The 26,376-nt window shown below is 42.8% G+C and overlaps 2 protein-coding genes across 2 annotated transcripts in view; one reads left to right on the forward strand and one right to left on the reverse strand.

The window, feature by feature from the left end:
- The window catches only part of CHD1L (chromodomain helicase DNA binding protein 1 like), a 42,665-nt gene extending 32,918 nt beyond the window's left edge, over positions 1-9,747 (reverse strand). Inside the window, exons 1-4 of the mRNA XM_032782436.2 lie at positions 9,527-9,747; positions 6,276-6,388; positions 4,581-4,684; positions 1,344-1,458 (exon numbers count right to left, since the gene is read on the reverse strand). Of these exons, the coding sequence (XP_032638327.1) occupies positions 1,344-1,458; positions 4,581-4,684; positions 6,276-6,388; positions 9,527-9,623 (429 nt within the window). The 5' untranslated portion in view covers positions 9,624-9,747. The remainder of the gene's footprint in view (positions 1-1,343; positions 1,459-4,580; positions 4,685-6,275; positions 6,389-9,526) is intronic.
- Positions 9,748-11,138: 1,391 nt separating this feature from the next.
- Positions 11,139-26,376, forward strand: part of LOC116825982 (uncharacterized) — a 41,989-nt gene continuing 26,751 nt past the window's right edge. Inside the window, exons 1-3 of the mRNA XM_032782430.2 lie at positions 11,139-11,390; positions 11,557-11,613; positions 17,662-17,699. Coding sequence (XP_032638321.1) covers positions 11,244-11,390; positions 11,557-11,613; positions 17,662-17,699 — 242 coding nt within the window. The 5' untranslated portion in view covers positions 11,139-11,243. The remainder of the gene's footprint in view (positions 11,391-11,556; positions 11,614-17,661; positions 17,700-26,376) is intronic.

Genomic DNA, 26,376 nt, shown 5'->3' on the forward strand with positions numbered 1-26,376 from the left:
GGGGTCCCCAGGGAAGCGTTTTGGGGGGGACCATAGTGCCCCAAAACATTATACTTTTGGGTGGTGGCAGCTATCAGATCTAAGCTGTTAATTAAGCTTAGAGGAATTCATGTTGGTACCCCATTTTTTTGGACTCTAAAGGTTCAGAGTGGGGCACAGAGTCTCATCGGAAATACAATACAAAACACAAGCAGAAAAGCTCAACCAAAAAATATTATTAAAAGACACTCTCTAGCTGGGAAAAATGTTCGGCTCTCTCAGCCAAGTCTTTTCACCTCTGTCATGCTTTCTCATGCAATGTTTCTCCCCACATTTGAGAACTAGTGACGTTATCTATGTCCCCTCCATGTCCCATTTTCCCTCTTCATTGACCTGCATTAAAATAAGTGATCACGATGAATTTGTGGCATCATAACTACTTGCTAACGTCACAAGCACACACACTGTCTACCCTCAAAAAGGAGGAGAAGCTGGGCTGTGTCAAGAAGAGAGACCTTATTAAAAGCACAGACCTCAACACTGGCAACAGCAAGCGAAGAGAAATTCTAGTCAAGGGAATTTATGCATGGATAGGTAGGACTTTCTCAAGCCTCCTCCAGTGCGAAAGTCCGCCTCCCTTTAGTGCCCTCAGGATAAGTATTCTCAGAGCACAGACAGGATCAAGGAGGAGCAAGAGTGGAAAGGCGGGCAGGGTCAGAGGGGACAGCATGGGACAAACAGAAACCATCTAAGGGGGAAGAGAAAGCGAGAGACCCCAGAACAGGGGAAACAAAGGGGTAGAAGCAATGAAGAAAGGTCAGAGAAATCAGATGGCGGGAGCTAAGAGGGAGACCTTTCACCACTACTAGACTGATGTAGAGGTGTTTGTTTATTTTTAAAAATGGATTGAATGAATGGTGCTAAATCACTCCCGTGAGGAGCGATTTATAATGGAGAAGATTTTTATTTTCCCCTCAAGAATAATTAAGCAACAGAACATTGTTTTAATAACTGCAGGAGAGGCCAAAGCAGCGACGAAGGGCCCAATCCTGTTCCGGCTGGCTCCAATCCTGCTCCCATTGGCACCAGTAAGAGCAAGACTGGGTCCTAATCCTGGGCTCTGTTTAGCACTCCTTATTCAGCTCAGACTCCTGTCACCTTCAATGGAAGTTTCACTGGAGAAAGGCCTGAGAACGGGTTTCTAGCTGAGTAAGGAAAGTGGAATAGGATCCTACAGCAACCACTGAATGGGATGACGGGGAGGGTAAATACAAGCAGAAACTTCCACTAAATGTGATTGTTCAGAGGCTCCGGCTAGAAATGTGTCCCGCACACAAGTAATGCTCCTGCCTGCTGACAAGTACCTCATATGTAGTGAGCAGCACGTGGAAATGAGAATGCGCTTTCAGGTCCCACTGCAGCTTGGTCCTTTCCTCCTTGTCTCCTGCATATGCCACACAGGAAAGACCTGGAGCAAATCTGTTTTCATTATAAAAAAAAACAAACAAAGTAGTGAGCTAGACCAGGCTTTCATGTAAATAAAGGACGTAGTCTGCTTTGAACCCAGGCTATCAAACAGTGTATAAACCAGAGAAAGGCCAAAACTGCAAACTCAGATCCAAACACCTTGAGGTTTTGGAGGATGGAGTTTGGATTCAAGTCTTTGATACTAAATCTACCCAGATGGGTTTGGAACCAGGCTGGATCCTATTTTGCGGTTCTGATTGGAGGAGTCCATAAATCTTATGAGAATGGCTACTCTCTCATGGCTCCTGATGCTCAAGATGGGAAACCTTGTGATAGCTACCAGACTCATGGGATTTCCACCATATTGAGCTGAAAAATCTGATAAAAAAGCAGCAAGATTTTGGTTTTAACAAACCTGAGCCTCAGCCATGATTCAGCCTCCAACCTGCACCTCGAGATCAAATCTAGTGCTAAGATCCGAAGTCCCCCCGTTCCATCTGCAACGTAGAGCTCCTTTAAAGCAGCAGGTTCCCATGGGTGTCAGCAGGAGGCTGGCTCTATCTCCTGATTAGCTGCAGAGAACAATCCTGCAATGCACCACACACCTCCTCATATCCCACTGAAGTCAAATTCATAGCATCCAATCCATAGCTCTTTACTGTCACTGAAGTCAATGAGAATTTTTCCCTCAGCAAATAGTTCGGGTATGAGCCCAAAACTCCCCTATCCAGAAGACCCAGCAGTACCCAGCTCTGCACAGGGCACAACTATCCCCATAGTCTTTATAAGCTGAAGAGAGAAGGAGGTAAGAAATACTGTGAAAGCAGAGTTAGAGGTGTCATGACAATGGAATTCTCTCTCACTTTCCACCAAACCCATTTGCTTAGTTCCCCTCTTCGGCAGATAGTCACTACTTGTCTATATCATTAATTTAAGCATATTGATCCATATTTCCCCAGCCATCCCCTAGGTAAAGAAATTCTGTCTAAACTGCATCTATTCACTCTCTTGAGAAATCGTTACGCTCCTGCAAACCCTCTGAAGTCCTCTCCTGATCCTAATCCTCTGACCCTCCCCTCAGGGTCAGACCTTTGGGCCCTGCACATTCAGTACATCAAATGCACATGAAAAGTCTCCGTTATGTGAGCAGCTGTAAGGGTGTTTGTCATGCCCAATTTGTGCATGCATAGAAGTGCACACTTTTGTGTGCAGACTTAATAGTGTGGGCCTTATCCTTCACTCAAGAAAAGCTCTCATGACCTTCAATGAGGTTCTGTCTAAGGGATGCTGAGCATGGTGATTACAACCCAAAACAATAAGAGCAGGCAATGCACACTGGAGTTGGGCCATAGATCACCCATTATCATCATCATTGGTAACATTTAAATAGGAGACAATTCAATGCACCATAGTGGTGTAAGGAATACTGTCTGCTCATTGTGAATGGTGCTGTTTTGTGCCATAGCTTTCTAAAGGCAAATTCTAAAGCCAGAAGGGATCACTACAAAAATCTAGGCTGACTTGCACAATGCAGGATGCAGGGCTTCTTTGAAATAATTCCTGTTTGAACTAGAGCATATCTTTTAGAAAGAGACAGGGTGGATAAACACCAATAATTTTGAAAAAAAGAGGATTTTTTTACTTAAATATATTTTTTAAAGAATAAACCTATTTAAAGTTAAATTCGAAGTTATGGCAATATATGTTAAGGTCCAAATTTACTATGATCTACTAAAATCATTTAAATTACATAAAAAATATTAAGTACACCTCTACTCCGATATAACACGACCCAATATTACACGGTAAAGCAGTGCTCCGGGGAGTGCAGGGTTGCGCACTCCGGTGGATCAAAGCAAGTTCAATATAACGCGGTTTCACCTATAACGTAGTAAGATTTTTTTGGCTCCCGAGGACAGCGTTATATTGAGGTAGGGGTGTAGTACATACATATTTGCTGCTGAAGTTTTAAGTCAAACCATGGAAATGGTAGAAGTCACTGGCTAAGCACCTGGAACCAGAAATTGTTGAAGTGCTTTTGACAACTGTAGTCTCTTCTGTAAGTACAGAGAGAATATTTTCTTCATTTCAGTTTATTCAATTAGTTTATTTCAATGACTAGCTCATTCAAAGTTAAACAGCTGATTGGGAGTTGAAAAAGCAGGAAAGCTGGTTTTTGTCTTCCAATCTATGAATCAAAATGAGGTGTGAGAGAGTGAGACCTACTAGTTCAAAAATATTGAAGAACGTGGAGACCAGAAGCAATCACTTAAATTCACTAACTACCGATCATTATTATTTGTATAACTGTAGCACTTAGCCACAGCTGGTGAATAATATTTTGTTTTTTTAATAATCTATTAATTGTAAAATGTGTTTTGATAATTTTTCCCTTATGTAGCCAGCATATTTAAGGTATTTTTATCTAGCTAGTAAAAACAAATGTAATATGCTGTTTTCATAGATTTTTAATTGAATTCCAATTTCCATCCATATAGAGCTGGCCACAAATCATAAGAAATAGATTAATTAGCATCTAGTAAATAAGAACTTTATCATTCATCATGTTCTCACATAATCAAAATGTAAATATTAAGAACCATATAATTGCTTAAATAAATATGTATAGATATAACATATCCTTCTGGTTAGCAAAAAGGAGTACCAAATTTAGTACAGAAACTACCATATATTTAATTGAAAGTCAATATGTTTTAATGTTCGCCAACCAGTGGGAATGAAGCTCTCTTTAGGGAAATAAGTAAAAAGTACAAACACAAAACAAGATTAAAATAGTTGATTTAAATAAAGGTTCCCTGCTTGCTGATTTAAATCATGATTAAAATCGGAGTTTTAAATTGCTTTTCTTTAAGAAAAACATCCAGTCAACCAACTTGGAAGTTTCAGTGGCTGCATTTCCATCAAAACAAAACAAAACGCCACACTTGGGTGACTGAGCATATTTTAAGAGGACCTTCGCAACTATGCTTGCCAGCCTCCAGGATTGTCCTGGAGTCTCCAGGAATTAAAAATTATGTCATGTGGTGAAACCTCCAGGAACACGTCCAACCATAATTGGCAACCCTATCTGCAAATAACAGATATAAGAAGATGATATAATTGCTGAGACTTACCTCTCCAGCTCCTCCTTCCAGTTGCTCAACACAGATAGAGGACAAAGAATCAGAAATGGTCTTTTGTTTAACTTTCCAGTCATATAAACAAGCAGAGCAATAGTCTAGAACACACATGGACAGACAAAGAGGAGATTATTTTCCAATAGCTAGAAATGGACTCAAACCATAGCACTGTATCTAAACACACCCACAGCCTCCCAGCTGGCCCCTGCAGCAAAACAGGGCCATAAATAACTAAATAAAAAATCCAAAATCAAAAGAACTCCAGAATATGGAAAAGTTTAGGTCTGAATGCCGCAACTCAGACCCAATAATCCCCTCGCACAAGAATCTTCTTTCTCACAAGGACAGAAGAGTATCTACTCTATGTCAACGTTTAAAACAATTCACTTGTTATTTAAGATGCACGGAATATTCTCAGATGAACATGCATATCAGACTCATTCTCCAAGACTTATCGTATATAATCGTTCATTAGCCCATTTGTTTATAAGCCAACCCCCCAAGATGGTTAGGTAAAAATAGTAAAAACTGTATGACCCTTTCATAAGCCGACCCTATATTTCAGGGGTTGGAAAACTGGCTTCTGGCCTGTCAGGGTAAGCTGCTGGTGGGTCGGGACATTTTGTTTACCTGGAGCATCTGCAGGCATGGAGCCTCTCAGCTCCCAGTGTCCACGGTTTGCCATTCCCAAGCAATGGGAGCTGCGGGAAGTGGCACCACTTCTTGCAGCTCCCATTGGCTGGGAATGGCAAACTGTGGACACTGGGAGCTGAGGGGCTCCATGCCTGCTGACGCTCCAAGTAAACAAAACGACAATATGACAATGTATTAGATATTCAATTCAATGATTCCAAAGAGTTTAAAATCATCCGTTTATAAGCCGACTCCCACTCTTTGATGCATCACTTTTTTACTAAAAATATTCGGCTTATGAATGAATATATTCGGTATTTTGAAAAAATGTTGTCACAAAAAATCAGTATGAAAAATCTACAAGTTTTATCCATCTCTGACCCTAGAACTGAACTTCATAAAATGATCTACCCAGACTTGCATCAAAATGACATTACCATCACATTGACAGTATGTTGTTTTTACAACTTAAGAGGGGTGTCTCATGTATTGCCATCATTACTTTTATCCACAATGTTCAACGTAATGTCTCCTGACAGAAGATCATTTTTCCTTAAAATAAAAATTAAATAAATAAATTCCTTATTGAGTGTTTCTCAGCCAAAACCTTTACTGAGGTCAAAGGGAGTTTTGCCTGAGTAACCACTAAAGCAGGGGTCCCCAACGTGGTGCTCACAGGAGCCATGGTGCCCGCCGGGGCATCCATGTGTGCCTGCCTATTGGCCGCCGGAAAAGCAGCTGCCGAAAAGCTGCTGAGAAGCAGCAACGTCAAGAAGCACTACCGCCAAAATGCCGCCTCTTGATGACACGGCTTCATGGCGGCATTTCGGCGCTGCTTGTCTGGCAGCGACGGTCCTCGGCAGCTAGTCATTCGGGTGCCCGCCCCATGGAAATGGTTGGGGACCACTGCACTAAAGGAATCAAGATTTAGGCTTTAATCCTTGCAGCATGCACTACAGAATTTGATCCTTGGTATTTTTCTGCCCCTTGTAGGAATGACTGGGAAAACTGAACTTTGGCCAATTTGTTTTTCTACATAGTAATGAAAAAATGCACCTGGCAAGTCTTTCCGAGACCCATCTCATCACCCAGGATGCAGCCGTGCTGAATATCATAGCACTGTACTAGCCACTTTACTCCTTCCATTTGGTAGGATCGGAGCTGGATACCTAGAAATAAAGGTAAATAGTGTAAAGCTACAGGCTACTGCAATGCAATTTACATGGCATTACGTCCAGAGACTATGCAGAATATGCCTGCCAGCCTGCCTGCTCGCCCATCCACCAACCCAGAGTACACAGCATTGGTACTTCACCGATGGCACTGGCTGCAAATAAGTTTTTGGTGGAGTTTAAGGTCCTGGTTTTCACTAATAAATCCCTAAATGATTTGGAACCTGCCTGTTTGGTAAATCACTTCTCTACAAATGTCAAACTGCTGCAGCTGAGATCAGTGGAGGAGATGCCTGAACTGGTGCATCTCCTCAAACTAAACAGGAGGGAAATTCTTGAGTGGAATTTTCCATGACGGGTCCTCAACTTTGGAACTTACACCCCTTACATCCCGGTCTGCCAGGGTGCAGTTTTGTTAACCTACGACAAAGATCATCTTGTCTCGCTGATGTTTGGGAATGGAACACATTGAAGTTTTCTGAGGGAATAGTGAAGGTAGAGTATTTTAGGTGACTACAATTATTGGCAGCAAATTGAGGAATAAGGTAGTCTAGTACAGTAGTTCTCAACCAGAGGCCAAGGGTCCCCTAGGGGGCCTCGAGGAGGTTTCAGGGGAGCCTCCAAGCAGGGCCAGCATTAGACTTGCTGGGGCCCAAGGCAGAAACCTGAATCGTCACTGCATGGGGCTGAAGCCCGGGTCCCTGAGCCCTTCCACCCGGGGCTGAAGCCTGAGCTACATAGCTGCATGGGGCCCCAGGCAATTGCCTGCTTGCTACCCCCTAAGGCTGACTGGCTTTTATATTCAGAAAACCAGTTATTATGGCACAGGTGGGCCGTGGAGTTTTTATAGCATGTTGGGGGAGGAGGGGCTCAGAAAGAAAAAGGTGGAGAACCTCTGGTCTAGTAAGCTTACTATCACTGATGCTTTGTTATTGTGAGTTTTATGCATTGTAAAAAGCACCTGGAGCTTTCTGTATGGATACTTCTTGCTATATGAGTTTTAACCAATATAGTAATAAATAAATCCCCACACTCCCAGATTTCTTTAGCATCTTCCTCAGTAGTCATCGATTGTGCTACATGTAGCTCTGTTCATATTCACTGAAGACATCAATATAACAGATTCTTGATAAGGTGATTGTATTGAACCATCTTTCTGCCTGCCTGCATTGGGGATGGAGGATGATTTTGTGGTTAAAGCACAGGACTGGGGGGAGAGGGGACAGAAGGGCTGGGTTCAATTCTAAACTCTCCCAGAAACTCCCCACAAAGTATAGGCCAAAGTCACTTAGAACACAATTTTCAGGAATGTCAACTGATTTGTTACCCAGCTTGAGACATCTAGGCCAAGATTTTCAAAAGTCGGTGCCTAAAGTCAGACCACGTATTTAAGTACCTAAAGGTGAATTTTGGAACCTCTGTGGAAATCATATATATAGTCAGACACCTTAAAATGCAGCCTCATTTTCAACTCAGGCCATTTATTTAGGCGCTCAAATACGGATTTAAGTGTCTAACATCAGGCTCCCACTCTTGAAAGTCTTGGCCTCAGCATTTACTATGGTGCGGTAAACATTTCTAAACAAGCCATTTGCCGGATTTTCTATATTTAAAACAGGGTAGGGCACAGTAAAGGCAAGTACTGTATTGTAGCCACCACTGCAAAGCAATGTACATTTATAGTCACAACATAAAAACAAAAATTAAAGACAGACTCCTGTATTCTTTTCTTCAATACCTTGGCTTCGATACTGTGATCCACACCTTAATTCCTTGCTATAAAGTGCGAAACCTCTCCCACTGTCTCCGTGAAGTCCCAGAGACTGGACTGAAACATAGCTCCCAGCTGTGATGTAGAGTGTGCAAACAAACACACTGGAGAATTGCTCTGCAGTGGATTATAATATTTTCCCTTCACTAGCACCTGCCATCAAAGGAGCAGAAACCACTTTACACGTGTTGAACAAACTTCCAAGCCTACTCTGAGGTAGGTGAGAATGATCCTCATTTCACAGACAAGGAAACCTAGGCGCCAACAAATGAAGGGATTCGTCCACAGGATGTGTTGTAGAAGAGTCGGGAGTGGAGTCCAGGAATTTCCAACTCCTGAGCTCTAACTAGAAAAGTCAAAAACCAGGTTGAAGAACTATAACCTGGGAGGGTTAGAGATGTAGCAAGTGGGTTAGGGAAGGGAACCATTCTCTACTGTAGGGAACAGAGAACGTAAAGTCTCATACCCAAGCCAGCCTCCCTCCAGAAAGTCTCCATATTATTGTAAGACTTTAGTATAAAAGTGTTAACTGACTGCAGTTGATCTGGACCAAGAAAAAAATAAACATAGCATTGTGGCAGATGGTATTTTTTTCCAGAGAGAGTGACTGTTAGACACACTAAGAGAACTGGAATGTTAAATGTTGATTTATTTCATTTCTGTAATTTCCTAACATTACAATAATCTTTGTTTTGGAAATGCAGATGGCAGAAAAATAGTTCTTGCTTTCTAGAATATTGTTTTAGAAGACAAAACCATGTGGCTGTTATTCTTAGAGCCTGTCACCCTGCCAAAACGAAGGAGTGTCCCTCCTTTTTAAATTTACTTCCATGTGAGAGGAAGGATTTTGCCATGTGTGTTTCAGTGAAATATGTAACATTTCAAACTTTTTTGTGTGTACAGTTACATTCTCCAAGCTCAAGGGAGCTGGACAGTTTCCATGGGAAAAGATAAAGAGAACAGTTTATTTGATTTTTTTAAAAAATCTTAACCATAAAAATGGGCAGAGTAAACCAAATTCTAGTTTACACCAATGTAATCCCAGAATAACTCCACAGAACCGAATTTTGCTCTTAATTACAGCACTGCCTGACCAGGTTAGCTAGAGAACTGCATTCACTGGAGTGGAGTTTATTTAGATTTCCAACAACATAACTGACAGCAGACCCTGCCCCAGCTAATGTATTATTCGTACCCAGTTCTAAGCCACCTCTCACTGCTGTAGGGAGAAGAACTGCCTGCAGTCTCACCCCACTTCATACACCATGTGCCCGGAATACTGACACCCTCGAGATTAGCAAACCCTTAACTTACTTTACCCTACAAACAAGTAACTTCTGGTAGCTTAAACCATCCCCACTAACCTGTCAGACCCCATTGGTGCAAATCCTTCTCTTTAACGCCTGGCCCTCCCGTCCTTGCTGTGGGTTTATTGCACACGGTCTGGAAGAAGTGAGACATCGCGATCTGCAAATACTCCTGCCTTAGGGTGCTACCCCACTGGCTCCCCGCAAAGCTGCTCTGCCCACCCAGGCCAGCTGCAGTCACCGGAAGCCCGCTCTGGCCCAGCACAATTGTCCCGCGAGGATGCAAGTAAGAGTAATTACGTCACTGGCTGATTGACGCGCGGTTTTTACGCAGCTCCTCCCTGCAGTCTTGGATTGGCTGGTTTCACCAGACCACTTCCCTCATTGGGTAGACACAGCTCACAGCTGTTGATTGGATGAGTGGCGGGACAGCTGTAGCATTTTTCTTCGCACGGCGCCTGTGATGCTATTTCCATGCAAGCTAGCTTTGTAGGTGTGCAAAACCACAGGTAGTGGAACTCGGGGTGTTACTGCACCCCCTGGCTTAAAGTGGTTTCCATTATACAGAGTTTTATGGTTTGGTTAAGTGGCTCTCAGCACCCCTGTGCAAAGTCGCCTAAGAGCTTCAACTCACAACATAGCTGTTTAGGAGGGGAATTTGCAAAGCAACAGGATTTCTCACTCACTCCAGGTTTCTTGTCTGACTTTTGAAATAAAGAGATTAAAACTTGCTGTATAACTCACTGCATTTCTCTAGCACTTTCCATCAGAGCATCCCAAAACTCATCAACTAGAAAGCTAGTCATTAAAAAAGTCAAAAGGAAAAATGCTTAAAATATTAATCTTCATAACAGTATTTAGTATCATTTTTTCTGTTTTTGTAGCTTTTTCGCTCTCTCATTACTATGGGAAAAACACATAATGGAGAAAAGTGATTGAGCCTTGAGCCCGCTAACAGTTGTGCACTTGCTTAACTTTATACATGTGAATTATTCCATTGAGATCAATTGGTCTTCACACCATAATGGTAATCAGGTGGTTAATCAAAGGATCAGGGCTATGCAAAGTTTTGCACACAAGTATATCGTAAAAGAGTTGGGGCATATAACTGACTATACAGGTGAAACTGTGCACTAAGTGTTGCCTGCTGCAGTAAGGAGAGAAATTGGAGGATTTTTTTTTCTCATTTACTCCTACAAACCCCCTACTGCGTTCACTTCCCTTGCAATCAGTGCAATCCACCACCGCGCGTTCCCTTCAACCTCCTATGAGCAACCTCCCCGCTGCATTTTTTCCGTCCCTAGGCACTATACACCCAACCCTCCTGTGGTCAGTCCCGCTTCAACCACCCCTATTAGATTTCCTCTGTGCAACACAACCGCTGCGTTCCCTTTCCTATGCAACCCCCACCCTACTGCATTCCCTTATTAGCCCTCTCTGTGCACTCCCCGCTGCATCTCCTTAGCCCTTCCTTGTGCACCTTTCTCTGCAACCCGCCTTTTGCATTCCCTCCTCACCCCTTCCCTGTGCAACCTTCCAACCGCACAGACCTCTACCCTCCCTCCTAGTCCAATTCCCCCGCCCATTACCACGCCCCCATTACATTCGCTCCTCCTCCCCGCCCCCCCGTGGCTTTTCATCCCCTCCCTGGGCTGCAAACCATGTTTCCTTCCGCTGGTGCACACGCCTTGTGCCGCCTCTCGGCGCCAGTCCCTATCTCGTCCCGCCCCCGGGCGCTGCGCGGAGCCGCCCTCGAAGGCTGCTCCGGATCATCATGGCGCCGCTGCTGCTGTGGCTGGCCGCCGCGCTCCTGCTCTTCTATCTGGGCTTCGTGCGGCGCCGCCCCGGGATCCCCCGCGCCGCCTTCCACCGCAGGGAGCCGGGCCGGGCCGGGGCCAGCAGCCACCAGCCCCCGCGAGGAGTGAGCGCCGGGCCGGGCTGGGGGCCTGCTCTCCGGCATGGGGGTGGGGGCGAGTAAAGGGGTTGGTGGCGGGGGGTGTGTGTCTCCCCCGGGGGCGATGGGTTAGGGAGGCTCCAGCCACCTGGCCCCGCCCGCAGCACTTTTCTCTCTCTTTGTCTCTCCCCAGTGGGCTCCCCGGCTGTCCGGTTTCCCGCTGCGCCTCTTTGTGCATGTGGCTAACACGGTGAGTACCTGCCCTGTGCCGGCCGGGAGCCCGCCCCGCCCTGTAATAATGGGATTTGGCACCTGTGTCATCTGCCAGCTGCTTTCCGGCTGTTATTGCTGACGGCCTCCCCTTCTCCAGGGGGGCAGATCTGAATTAACCCCGTTAATAAGGAGATGTTAAAGCTTTGTCTTCACGAGGATGCAGACAATTTTTTCAACCTTTATTAAGCTAATCTCTGTCAAAATTCTAGTGAGGACAAGTCAGCTGTAGAACTACAGTGTCAGGCAGGTCAACACATAAAACACTGCAGTGGATGGTTGTAGGTCTGGAGTGAAGATGCTCCTATGCAGGATGGGAGAAAGCTCCCCTCAATGTAGTTAATCCGTCTTCCCCGTGGTAGCTGTGTCGACAGGAAAAGCTCTCTAGTTGACACAGTGTTATCTATATAGGTGGGGTTAGGCAGGGATAAATATGTTGCTACTGAGTATGGATTTTTCACACCCCTGAAGAATATAGTTATACCAATGTAGGTCTGTAGTGTAGACCAGACCTTAGTTTAGACATGCTAAAAATACATCTTTTTTGCCTCTTGAAGACTGTCGTAAGCATAAATCCCAATTCTGAACTTTAGCGTCCAAAATGTGGGTGCTTGCATGAAACCTCCAAGCTTAATTACCAGCTTGGATCTGATAGCGCTGCCACCAGCCAGATTTCCAGTCTCTGGTGCCCTCTGGTCTCCCCAAACCTTCCCTGGGGGACCCAAGAATTCAGTGCCCTGAGTGTCTTACAACAAAGGAAAATACCCTCCCTTGTTCCTCTTATTTCCTCCGCAGTTCCTGCCCGGGTACACGAGAGATACCGTTTCAGTCTTGAAATGCAAACACAGAGATAACAGTTTCTTTCACCCTCAGTCAGAGTCCCTGCAAAGGTACGCTTTGCAACTCTGACACACACAGATTTCCCTTCCACCCGTTTCCTTTCCCCCCAATCCCTGGGTTGAGTTCAACTAGGCAAAATCCAACAGGTTTAACAAAGAAGCTTATATTAAAAAAGACAAAAAACATTAAAACTGTTCCTGTATCAGGTTGACATATACAGGGCAGGTTGACTAAAAGAAAAAATGATAAACAGCCTATCCAAAAAGATATACAATTAAAACATGTCCAGCAAACTACACACATGTAAATAAAAAAAAAACTAATAGAAGCTTATTGTCTTTCTACCTTTGTACTTACAGGAACAAAGATTAAAAGCTTTGAAGAGGAAAGTTCACTCTCAAGTGGAGCAACAGAAACAGAGACACAGATAAGGCACCCCCCCCAAAATTCCTCCTCGAGCTTGAAAATCCGGTCTGATTGGCTGGCTGGTCAGGTGTGTGTATCCTTTGTTAACCCTTTACAGGTAAAGAACCTTATACCCGTAGCTTATCTGTTTATGAAAAGACACAGTCTTAAATATTTAAATTTAGTCTATGTGATAGATCAGATAGAAAAGCAAGAAATATCTTCTTCTAGTGACTGTGCTCGAATCCACATAACAACCACTTCTCTAATGCTACTGGCTCGAGGGGATAAGGGTGACTGGCATGAACTCATTGGATTAAATATAAAGAAATCTTAGAAATGTACCCCTGACAGGGGACCTCAAGAGGACTTAGTCCAGCCCCTGCACTGAGGTTAGACTACATTAAGATCCTACGACAGGGGTAGGCAACCTGCATGCACTGTGCTGAAGGCGGGACGCCGAGCTGATTTTCAGCAGCATCACACTGCCCAGGTCCTGCACCAGTTAGGGGAAGCTCCTGCATTTTAATTTTAATTTTTAAAAGAAGCTTCTTAAACATTTTTAAAAACCTTATTTACTTTATATACAACAATAGTTTAGTTATATATTATAGACTTATAGAAAGAGACCTTCTAAAAATGTTAAAATGCATTACTGGCACGTGAAACCTTACATTAGAGTGAATAAATGAAGACTCAGCACAGCACTTCTGAAAGGCTGCCAAGCCCTGACCTACACCATCCCTGACAGGTGTTTGTCCGACCTGTTCTTAAAAACCTCCAATGATGTGGATTCCACAACCTCCTGTGGAAGCCTGTTCCGGTCGTTAACCATAGTATCCGTACAATTAGAAAGCTTTTCCTAATACCTGACCTACCTTTCCATTACTGAAGGTTAAGCCCATTACTACTTCTCCTATTTTCAGTGGAGACAGTAATTGATCCCCATCCTCTTCATGACAGCCCTTAACATGTTTGAAGATTGTTACTGGGTCCCCCTCAGTTTTCTTTTCTGAAAACTTAACATGCCTAGTTGTTTTTTTAAACATTTCCTCCTAGGTCAGGTTTTTTAAACCTTTTATAACTTTTGTTGCTCTCCTCTGTACTGTCTCCAGTTAATCCTCGTCTTTCCTAAAGTGTGGTGCCCAGAACTGGATACATTAGTCCAGCTGAGGTCTCATCACTGCCAAACAGAACAGGACAATTACCTCCTGGGTCTAATATACAACATTCCTTTTAATCACCCCAGAATGATATTAGTCCTTTTTGCAACTTCATCACATTGTTGACTCATACTCAATTTGTCATCCATTCCCACCCACAGGTTTTTTTCAGCACTGTTACCATCTACCCTCTTTTACTATACATTGGATTTTTTCCTCCTTTTAGTGCTTTGTACTTATCTTCCTTGAATTTTATCTTGTTGATTTCAGACCAATTCTCCAATTTGTCAAGGTTGTTTCTAATCCTGTCCTCCAAAGTGCTAGCAACCCCACCCACCTTGGTGTTATCTGCAGGCTTTATAAGCATACTCTCCATTCCATTATCCAAATCATTAATGAAAATATTAAGTGGCACTGGGACTGAGGACTGACCCCAAACAATTGATAACTACTCTTTTGAGTAAAATTTTTCAACCAGTTGTGCACCCACTTTATAGTAACTTAGTCTAGACAGTGTTTCCCCAGTTTGCTTATAAGAATGTGATGTGGGACTATATCAAAAGCCTTACTAAAATGAAGATCTATCACATCTATTGAGGCCCCATAGCCACTTGGCCAGTAACCCTTTCAAAGAAGGAAATTAAGTTGCTTTGTCATGATTTGTTTTGACAAATTGATGCTAGTTATTCTTTATAAACCTGTTATCCTCTAAATGGTTACAAACTGTTTTTAATAATTTATTCCAATATCTTCCCAGCCATTGAAGTTAGGCTTATCAGTCTCTTAATTCCCTGTGTCCTTTGTGTTCCCCTTTTTCAAAGATAAGTACTGTATTTAACCTTCTCCAGTTTTCAGGGACCTCACCTGTCCTCTTGGAGTTCTCAAAGATAATTGCTAACAGTTTCAGATGGCTTCAGCTAGTTCCTTAAGTACCCTAGCATGAATTTCATCAGACCTTGCTGACTTGAATACATCGAACTTACCTAAATCCTTTCTCTAAGTTACCAACAACATGGATAAACCATTAAAACCGTAAGAGTGTTGTAGATACAATTTATAATTTGCATTGCAGTACATTTAGAAGCCCTAGTCTGGGATCAATCCCCCATTGTTTACACGCATGCGCGCGCACACACTTAAAGATGATCAGTGCCCCCAAAGCATTTAATAATTTACTTTCTGCATTTGACAGTTGCAGTTTCTGATTCTCATGTCCTGTTGTTGATTGATTATATAGCACCAGCCATCTGAAATGCCTAGCAAACAAATTGGGTTTCCAGCATAGCCAGGGAAATTTTATTTATTTATTTATTTATTTTCATTGGAATAAGAATAAAAATCTCCTTATGGAAAAGCCATTTCTTAAATTTGTGTAAACTCTTACATGTCCCTTCTTTCTAAAACAACTTCTATATTTTAGTCCCAAAGTTAGTCAGTGGGAGGACACTGAGGTGTGTCTTACAATTTAAAAATCCAATATTTTCCCCCACTATTCATAATTTTGGTGCTTGGAAGAAGAAAACATGGATCTCTGAGTGAGACCAAATCCAGCTAGCTTCACTCACACAAGTAATCATGTTGAAGCCAGGGGGCTATTCACATGAGTGAAGTGTTCAGGATTTGTCCATTTCTGCAACTCATGCACTGTGATTCTTTGAGAGATTGCACAGACTTGGCTCCTGTAAGAGGAATGGCCAGTTTAACGGGCTGACTGTCTGAGAAGTACTCTCTCATCAAGCTTTATCAGTGCAGATGCAGTTAGGTAAACAAAGCAGTGAACAGTACCAATTTGCACCAGGAAATTCACCAGTCTAATTACCTAAGCTTTGTCAGTGAAAACATTTTGGAATAAAACAAACTTCACCCCTTTAGAATGGTCATTTCCCTGCTCTGAGCAGGTTTAGAGGACATGGTTATTTAAAACACCAGTGACTGATCTGTACTACTACAATGGTGGGGTGCCTTTTGAAAAAGAAAAAGAAAAAAGCTCAGTGTGGAGTCAGGCATTCTCTAAGGCCCCATGACTGGTAAATATTTGTTTGCAATATGTTCTGAACTCATTGGGGAAATCCTGCAGCTGAGGCCAAGTATAAAAAAACCCTTTCCACCTGGAAAAAATCATGACATTCCAGCTGCTTGTGGCTTTACTCTCAGCAGATGACAGAGAATCCACCAGCCAAACAGTGAAATCTCACCTCACCAGTTTCCTGAGAATATTTAAGTTCTTCTTGGTCCATTGATTTATTCCTACCGCCCTGGCTGCTCCTGATCTCTTCTTTGATCCTGGCGGAACCATGTGATTTTGTGCGCAGCAGAGTGCTGATAGGGATAAGTGACTGACCCCCAGTTTAAGGTGATCTTGGTACGTGAGCAGACAGAACACATATTTGCCATTCCCTCAGCTCCAGAACAGGTTTTTGTAAAATGTTTTACCTTTACAACATATTGGTGCAGCAGCTTTCTTCTTAAAGTTATGTGTGAAGAGCTATTGCCAGAGCTACATAAATTACATCTCCCTTCCCTCCCGTTTAATTGTGTGGCTTGTTCCTGAGCTTCTCAACTGCAGGGAGGGGGAAGTAGCTACAGGGAATTTTTCTTAATGAAGCTGTCTTTATGGCTAAAGCACAGGCCTGGGAGCCAGGATTCTCTTTCCAGTTCTGCCACTGACTTGCTGTGTGCCCTTGGGCTAGTCACATTGCCTCTCTGTGCTTCCATTTCCCCATGTGTAAAATGGGAATGAAAATATTTCCAAACCTCACAGGGGTGTCTTAGGGGTTTAATCTTTGTTTACGTTTGTAAAACATGTTGAGATCTCAGAAGTAAGGAGCTGTTCTAAATACAAATGAATAATATAGTCTGTTTATCTTTTCTACCTTTTTACTTAAATGCAGGAATAAGAGACGCCTGCAGAAAATTTCAGCATATTTTTCCCTACCCTGAATTCTGTCAATTAATTTTTTTAAGCACAATCTTATACTGTTAAATCAGGGCAGAACATGACTGATCTCTGGAATTGTTAATATTGCCACATGAGCAAAGGCATAAAGATAGAGTTCAAATGCCTTAGTTCCTAGTGTGGAACATTGACATTTCTAATGCTTTACTGAGATGACTAGGTTGAGAAAGGGGAGCAGGTTCACTTGTGTATCAAGGCAACAGAGTATTAAGGGCATTGTGAAAGCTCCTTGCAATGGATTAAATAAACTAGAAACTTCATAAGTCTGAATAAAGGAGTTTGTGTTTTGCAGAAAGCTACAAGGATTGTGGATGGAACTTACAGACTTCTTGTGTCTGTCTTAACTTTTTTGGTTCCAGTCTGTGAGCACATGGCTTTTGGGATTGTCTGTCTCTCTGAGGGATGGGTATTGATATATTTTGGCTAGTGAATGGAAGGAATGTGTATCAGGAATGTTCAGGATTCTGTAAACATGAACCAAATCTATAGTCTGAAATGGTTTGACTGCATGAATGGAATTCCCATATCTTTGGTTTGTATTATAATTTCCCTATATAGCATAGAACTCCCCACAGACAACGCTCCCAGTTGCAGGAGAGAGGGGCTAAGGTAGAATTAGCTGTCACTTAATTCTACCTGTTTTTCATCGTCTCTTCTCTTCTAGGCTTTCGGGCAGTTTTGTATTATGCCGCTTTTATTGAGGTAAGAGTATGTTCCATATCTGCACTCTGAGGTTTTGCATTGTTAACAAATCTGGGGTATCTGCAATGACCTCTTTAAAGGGGGACCCTGTGTAATTTGGGATTTTCCTAGGCCCTGAAGAGAGTGGGCAGAACTATTGAGCAGAGGCCCTGGTGTTTGCTGGCTTTTTCTTTAATTTTTCTAATTTGATGACATTCAGATTTTCTATCAGGGAAGATTTAACCCTTTCTTTTCACACCCAATCTTGTGCTTGGAAACTTCATTTGCGTTGCCTCTCTCATCTCCTATGTTCTTACTAATGAGCAATCTCATCTTTCTCAAAAGTTCAGGAGCATACTGATCCGATGTTTTCGTTCACCTGTAATAGAGCCAGGAGAGCAATAAGGGTCTGTGACAAATTTCCGGGGTACAACCTGAAACTGTGGGACTGGTGTACCCCCTTAACTCTCCAGCCTGGGCTGTCTCTCATGATGCTTTGCCAGTGACAAGCAGCAAACCCCTCCAGATGCTGTGATCGCTCAGTCAACAGCATATAGGCGCACACCTAACTAAATTGCATGAATGTTCTCTCAGCCATTCATGAACTATATAGAAGGAGAAACCAGCAAATCTCCCTAGGTTTGCACCCCCAGAAATGTACCTTCTTACACTGCTCAAGACCTTCTCTTGAACAATGCAAGCTATTTAATTAGTTTGACACTTCATCAAAGGAAATGGACATGCACCAACCTTTGTAATCTGAGCAGATTCCCCAAGCGTTCTAGATAAGCTCACTGTTAAGATTAAACATTAAAATAAGTTTATTGACTACAGAAAGATTTTAAGTGATTATAAATAACTACCTCTGACCTCTTATGCCTATATAAGAAATTAAAGTAAACACATTCTAAACACTGAACTTTCAGGTCTCAGTAAGATTTGAATCAAACAGCTTTTCTCACCCCACTGGATGTTGCTGGCAGGTTATAGTTCCTAATACACAGGCTGAATTCTCTTCTCAGCCTGGGGCCAATCTCTCCAGTTTGACTCTTCTTCCAAACATTCTTGTTGGCTTCCAAGTAGGTGGGGAAGGAGAAGGATAGTCTCATGAGGCCACTGCCGTTTATTTTATACTGTCAGTTCATGTCCCTGGGAAAATACTAGCCCAAACATGTCTGAGTGGACCTTACTGAGTCACAGAGTGGAGCAATCCCCAGTGTGTGGTGCTTGCCCATCTGTCTCTTATTAACTTGTAAATCTCTTGTTTACAATTCCCCTGCTGGTCAATGGGTGGTGATGGTCATTTAACACCTGCCTGGGTGTGGATCACCTCCTTTGGTGCCACTAAAGAACACACACTGGGTGACTCCCAGACTCACAACATATTTCAATAACATCCATATAGCAAAATCTTATAACTCCATATACAATGATGATATACATATTTTGACAAAATAATTTGCTTCAGCAGATCGTGACCTTCCATATACATGCTTTGTATGAAATGTCATAACCATACACAGAAGATGAATATGGGGGTTACAGGGTGCTACTTTGAGGTACAATGCGTCATGGGTCACATGAGAGTCAGAGCCAAATTGACAATTCTCTTTGAAGTGTTCAGATTGAAGGTTTTGGTTTAGTTTATTCCAGACCTCCCAGTTGCCTTTTCAGTGTATGCAGTCATGAATATGCCCTTAATTGTGTGCACTTTGATCTGAAGAGGCACTAATAATTTAAGCTTGCAACGCAGCCCACAAGTATTGCTTGTAATTTGGTGGGCAATATCTTGGGGATCCCAACACATTTTAAAGTTCTTCCCTGTAGTGCTAAGCACACTTTAAAAATGCCTGGTTTTAGGTAGGATCTACAGTGCCTTCTGTAGCTACTGAATACCTCCAAAAGAAATGCAAATTAAGGACAAACTGTCACACTCTTATACAATGGATCACTCCTTAAAATCAGGACCCTCATGGACATTTCTCATAGACTCATCGACTTTAAGGTCAGAAGGGACCATTATGATCTTCTAGTCTGAACTGCACAACACAGGCCACGCAATCTCACCCACTCCTGTAACAAACTCCTGTAACAAACTCCTGACCTATGTTTGAGCTATTGAAGTCCTCAAATTGTGGTTTAAAGACTTCAAGCTGCAGAGAATCCTCCAGCAAGTGACTCGTGCCCCACGCTACAGAGGAAGGCGAAAAACCCCCAGGGCCTCTGCCAATCTGCCCCGGAGGAAAATTCCTTCCTGACCGCAAATATGGCGATCAGCTAAACTCTGAGCATGTGGGCAAGACTCGCCAGCCAGGCACAGAGGAAAGAATTCTCTGTAGTAACGCAGATCCCATCCCATCACAGGCCAAAGGGCACATTTACTGCTAATAGTCAAAGATCAATTAATTGACACAATTAGGCTATCCTATCATACCATCTCTTCCATAAACTTATCAAGCTTAGTCTTGACACCAGATATGTCTCTTGCCTCCACTGCTCCCCTTAGAAGGCTGTTCCAGAACTTCACTCCTCTGATGGTTAGAAACCTTAGTCTAATTTCAAGTCTAAACTTCCTGATGGCCAGTTTATATCCATGTGTTCTTGTGTCCACTGGTACTGAGCTTAAATAATTCCTCTCCCTCCCTGGTATTTATCCCTCTGATATATTTATAGAGAGCAATCATATCTCCCCTCAGCCTTCTTTTGGTTAGGCTAAACAAGCCAAGCTCTTTGAGTCTCCTTTCATAAGACAGGTTTTCCATTCCTCAGATCATCCTAGTAGCCCTTCTCTGTACCTGTTCCAGTTTGAATTCATCCTTCTTAAACATGGGAGACCAGAACTGCACACAGTATTCCAGATGAGTCTCACCAGTGCCTTGTATAACGGTACTAACACCTCCTTATCTCTACTGGAAATACCTCGCCTGATGCATCCAAGACTGCATTAGCTTTTTTTCACAGCCATATCACATTGGCGGCTCATAGTCATCCTGTGATCAACCAATACTCCGAGGTCCTTCTCCTCCTCTGTTACTTCCAACTGATGCGTCCCCAGTTATAACAAAAATTCTTGTTATTAATCCCTAAATGCATGACCTTGCACTTTTCACTATTAAATTTCATCCTATTACTATTACTCCAGTTTACAAGGTCATCCAGATCTTCCTGTATGATATCCCAGTCCTTCTCTGTATTGGCAATACCTCCCCCAGCTTTTGTGTCATCCACAAACTTTATTAGCACATTCCCACTTTTTGTGCCAAGGTCAGTAATAAAAAGATTAAATAAGATTGGTCCCAAAACCGATCCCTGAGGAACTCCACTAGTAACCTCCTCCAGCCTGACAGTTCACCTTTCAGTATGACCCGTTGTAGTCTCCCTTTAACCAGTTCCTTATCCACCTTTCAATTTTCATATTGATCCCCATCTTTTCCAATTTAGCTAATAATTCCCCATGTGGAACCATATCAAATGCCTTACTGAAATCGAGGTAAATTAGATCCACTGCATTTCCTTTGTCTAAAAAAATCTGTTACCTTCTCAAAGAAGAGAGATCAGGTTGGTTTGGCACGATCTACCTTTTGTAAAACCATGTTGTATTTTGTCCCAATTACCATTGACCTCAATGTCCTTAACTACTTTCTTCCTTCAAAATTTTTTTCCAAGACCTTGCATACTACAGATGTCAAACTAACAGGCCTGTAGTTGCCTGGATCACTTTTTTTCCTTTCTTAAAAATAGGAACTATGTTAGCAATTCTCCAGTCATATGGTACAACCCCTGAGTTTACAGATTCATTAAAAATTCTTGCTAATGGGCTTGCAATTTCATGTGCCAGTTCCTTTAATATTCTTGGATGAAGATTATCTGGGCCCTCCCACCTGATTTTAGTCCCATTAAAGCTGTTCAAGTTTGGCTTCTACCTCGGATGTGGTAATATCTTACCTCCATATCCTCATTCCCATTTGTCATCCTCCATTATCCCTAAGCTCCTCATTAGCCTCATTAAAGACTGAGGCAAAGTATTTGTTTAGATATTGGGCCATGCCTAGATATCCTTAACCTCCACTCCATCCTCAGTGTTTAGCATGGTCCCACTTCTTCTTTCTTTGTTTTTCTTCTTATTTATATGGCTATAGAACCTTTTACTATTGGTTTTAATCCCTTTGCAAGGTCCAACTCTACATGGCTTTTGGCCTTTCTCACTTTATCCCTACATGTTCTGACTCAATAAGGTAGCTTTCCTTGCTGATCCCTCCCATCTTCCACTCCTTGTAGGCTTTCTGCTTTTTCTTAATCACCTCTCTGAGATGCTTGCTCATCCAGCTTGGTCTACAACTCCTGCCTATGATTTTTTCCCCTTTCTTGGGATGCAGGCTTCTGATAGTTTCTGCAACTTTGACTTGAAGTAATTCCAGGCCTCCTCCACCTTTAGATCCACAAGTTCTTCAGTCCAATCCACTCCCTAACTAATTTCCTTAATTTTTTTAAGTTAGCCCTTTTGAAATAAAAAACCCTAGTCACAGATCTATTTTTTTTTATCCTTCCATTAGTTTGAACTGAATTAGCTCATGATCACTCGAACCAAGGTTGTTCCCTACAACCATTTCTTCTATGAGGTCCTCACTACTCACCAAAACCAAATCTAAAATGGCATCCCCTCTTGTTGGTTCAGCAACTACTTGGTGAAGGAATCCATCAGCTATCGCATCCAGGAAAATCTGAACCCTATTATTAGTACTAGAATTTGTCCTCCAGTCTCTATCTGGGAAGTTAGCCTCCCATGGTCAGACAATTACCATTAGTATTTACTTCATTTAAAAAGGTCTCTATCCATAGCCAAATCAGATCCCAGCGGCCTGTAGCACACCTCAAGCACTATCCCAGGGGAGGCTCTAGTAGCTTTCTTCCCCAATGTGATTTTTGCCCAGACAGACTCTTACCCATTCCATCACTTATTTCTTTACAGTCTGCTTCATCATTGATATACAGTGCTACCCCAGTGCCTTTGCCTTTATTTCTGTCTTTCCTAAACAGCACATACCCTTCAATACCTGTACTCCAGTCATGACTTCTATTCCATCATGTTTCCATTATCCCTATAATAGCTGGCTTCACTTCCTGAACCAGTAACTCTAGTTCCTCCATTTTGTTACCTAGGCTTCTCGCATTAGTGTAGAAACATCTTAATTTTTGCTGATTTGGCTTCGCTCACATTCTTCACCCGACTAGGCCCAGACATTCTATGGCCAGTATCACCTATTAGACTGGTATCTACACTAACCTTCCTCCTTATGTCCATTCTCCTACCCATAGCTGTATCCTTTCTTTCTTCTTTTTCTTCCCTCTCAGTGTTAAAATCCAGCGAGGCGATTACCTGGACATCTCCCCCCAGTTCCTAGTTTAAAGCTCTCTTAATCAGTTGTGCTAGCCTCCATCCTAGAAGTCTATTTCCCTCCCTACTCAAGTGAAGTCCATCCTGAGAAAACAGTCTTCTGTTCATGAAGGCCTCCCAGTGGCCATACATCCCAAAGCCCTCCTTAGAGCACCACTGCCTGGCCATCTGTTGATCGTCATAATCTTGTCAAACTTTTGTTGCCCTTCTGTAGGAACAGGAAGAATCCAGCTGAAGATCACGTGAGCCTCAATTTCCTTAAGGGTCCTTCCTAGTCTGGCATAGTCTCCCTTGATACATTCCAGCAAGAATCTAGCCATATCATTCGTTCTCACATGAAGGACAATCAGCGGATTCTTTCCCGCTCCCGTTAGGATCCTCTTCAGCCTCGGGTCCACTTCCCGTATCTTAGCACCTGGCAGGCAGCACACCCTTCTGTTCTCTGGATCAGCTCTGGTTACAGGCCTGTCTATTCTTCTCAGTAAGGAGTCCCCAGTCACGTAGACCTGCCTTTTCCTGGTGATGGTGCGATTCTTCGGTCTATCCCCTGTTCCCTCTGGCTGCAAGTCCTCTTGATTCCTATTCTCCCTTGCAATCCTCCACAACCCATCCCATATCCTCCTGGGGCTCATATTTGGTGTCATCATCTCCATTGACGCTTCCCCTCTTTTTATAGGACCAGCTGCTCTTCTCTTTTTCCTTACCCTCTCACCTTCAGCGACCATCTGCTGTGCCCCTTCTTCATTTTCCAATTCCGCAAACCTGTTCCTGAGCTCTATTGCTCCTTCACTGGCCCGTCTTTTCCTCTCTGGTTCTCTGTCACATGCTTCCACCGTCCACTTTCCTTACCCAGCAGTGTCCCCTCAGAATTCTTTGGTCCTGCTTCCATCTGCAAGTCTGAGCTTTTCCCTTCAGCCTCATCATGTCTTTGCTCCATCATCTGCTCAAACCCCCTTCTAAACTCGACCAGAGTTTCCACCTGCGTCTCCAGTCCTCAGATCTTTTCTACCACCAGCTCTGTCAGGTGGCACTTCATGCAGACGAAACTCTTTTCAGGTACCCCCTCCAGGATCATGTACATGCTGCAGCTTCCACATCCAGTCATCCTCATTGTGTCTTCCACCGTTTGGGTCACTACAACTGCTGCCTCTGTATCTGTTGTAGCCTTCTCACCTAATTCCTATTAGTCTGGGAAATACAAACTAAACCGAAACACCACCACCCACAGCAACAGAAAGCCCCAATGAACACCAAAACACTGCCAGACCCCACACTGCCTTCACTAGCCTGGCTGTCTTACTCTTCCCTTCAAACTCCCCTTGAGAACTTCCACTCAAACTCCACTATTTACAGCTCTGTTTGCTGGCTCCTGTGCCGCTGCAGCTTCTAATTTGCCTCCTGATTCCCAGTCCTCACACCTTCCCTGTGGCATCTACAGTACTTGATTGCACGAAAGTCATATTAGGGTGCTGTTATGGAGACAAGATGAAAATATCCTTTCTTTTATAGGATTAGTGCAATTGCTTGCATATGAATACATGCCCTCGTTTTGTATCTGTGCTGCTTATTTTCTCTCTGGGTGTGCAGGGCTTTCTAGGACCAAATCTCCTCTGCCTGTCTGCAAGTCTCCAGTTCTAATAATCTGTCCAGGTCACACTGCAGTTTGGATCTGCTGTCCTTGCATGTTTTGCTCCCACTCCAATTTCAGTGTCACTTGCAGATTTAATCCTTATTTGAATTCACATCACAGAAGTACCTAGCAAAAAAGGACATGGAGTGTTCGAGCTTAGCTGGTGGAAAAGAAGCCACTTCATATCCTAAAAAGGGAATCCTGTACTGGACTGTAGAAAGCAGGAAGTATCATTGCTTGGAGCTTGACCGATGCTTTGGCATTTTTGAGACAGGAGCAGCTTCACAGACTATCAGGATTCTTAAGTGAGAGACTCTATATTTCTAGAGTTGGACAACTTTTGATTAGCAAAGAAGTAAACAAAGCAGAGCCAGGATAACATCCCCACTTCTCGCTTGTTCCTTATCTGCCAAATGAAAAAGTATAAAATGCAAAGGACCAGGGGCTTTTTATAAATTCTAAAGAAGTATAATATAAAGAATCTTCTTAACCTGGTGGTGATCTATCTTCAGCTATATAGTTACCTTTTCTTTGCCGTGCAGAGACTGTTTTTTATTATAATTCCTCTTCTGCTTATTCTCAGGCATAAAAAATGGAGCACCAATTGCAGAAGGGCTCCCTACATTTGCCAGATAGCTAAAATGTCTTGTTTTAGCCACACACATTTTCTTTTGATGCTGATCTTGTTATATCTCTCATTTTCACTACTGTATATTATCAACATGGGAAATGGGGAATCCTGATGCTTGAGGATGTAGGCCATGGTATATATGTTTAAAGAAAATTAACTCCACATCACTTAAAGTTGCTTGTACTTTTTTCTTTTTAACCCTCATTTTTGTCTTGGGGATGAAATCCTGGCTGGACTGGACACAACTTCCGTTAACTTTAATGGGGCCAGGATTTTTTCTTGTATTACAATCTGGGTGTCTGCAGGTTGACAGATAAGGACTTGACATATTCTAGGAAGTAGGAGGAATTGCAAAACAAGCAGAGTGGGGTACCTGGGATCCCAGCATTTGGAAATAAGTTGTAAAAGAGGAAGAGAGTTGTATAGAACTATAGAATAACTGGTGTACATCATGTGGACATCACAAGATGGTGCGAGGGCATTGCTGTCTGCAACCCATTTGATGACAAAATGGCTGAGTGGTCATTCATGACTTGATCTTCTGCTTTAACCTACCTTTGCCAAATTGTCATAAATATTTACCTGCCCAGGCACAAAATCTGCCTTAGTCTTAGTACAGTGATCACTGGAAGGAAAAATATTTTATTCAACCTAGCAGGAAAAATTGTATTCTTCTCAGATGAAAGAACTTTGCAATGCTAGTTAAAGCTGATGTCTCCTTTGACTTTTGTTGATGTCTCCAGCTGGAGAAAGGTGTAGATATTGAAGACCTGCTTTGTCATCACACTGTGTTCCGCTATGAGTGCAGAAGCAGGCTCTGATCACTGGGGATTCATACTCTAGGACTGGAAGGAACCTCGAGAGGTCATCGAGTCCAGTCCCCTGCCCTCATGGCAGGACCAAATACTGTCTAGACCATCCCGGATAGACATTTATCTAACCTACTCTTAAATATCTCCAGAGATGGAGATTCCACAGCCTCTCTAGGCAGATTATTCCAAAGTCTAACCACCCTGACAGTTAGGAACTTTTTCCTAATGTC

Source organism: Chelonoidis abingdonii, chromosome 1 (genome assembly GCF_003597395.2).
Source record: "Chelonoidis abingdonii isolate Lonesome George chromosome 1, CheloAbing_2.0, whole genome shotgun sequence".
Classification (NCBI taxonomy): Eukaryota; Metazoa; Chordata; order Testudines; family Testudinidae; genus Chelonoidis; species Chelonoidis abingdonii.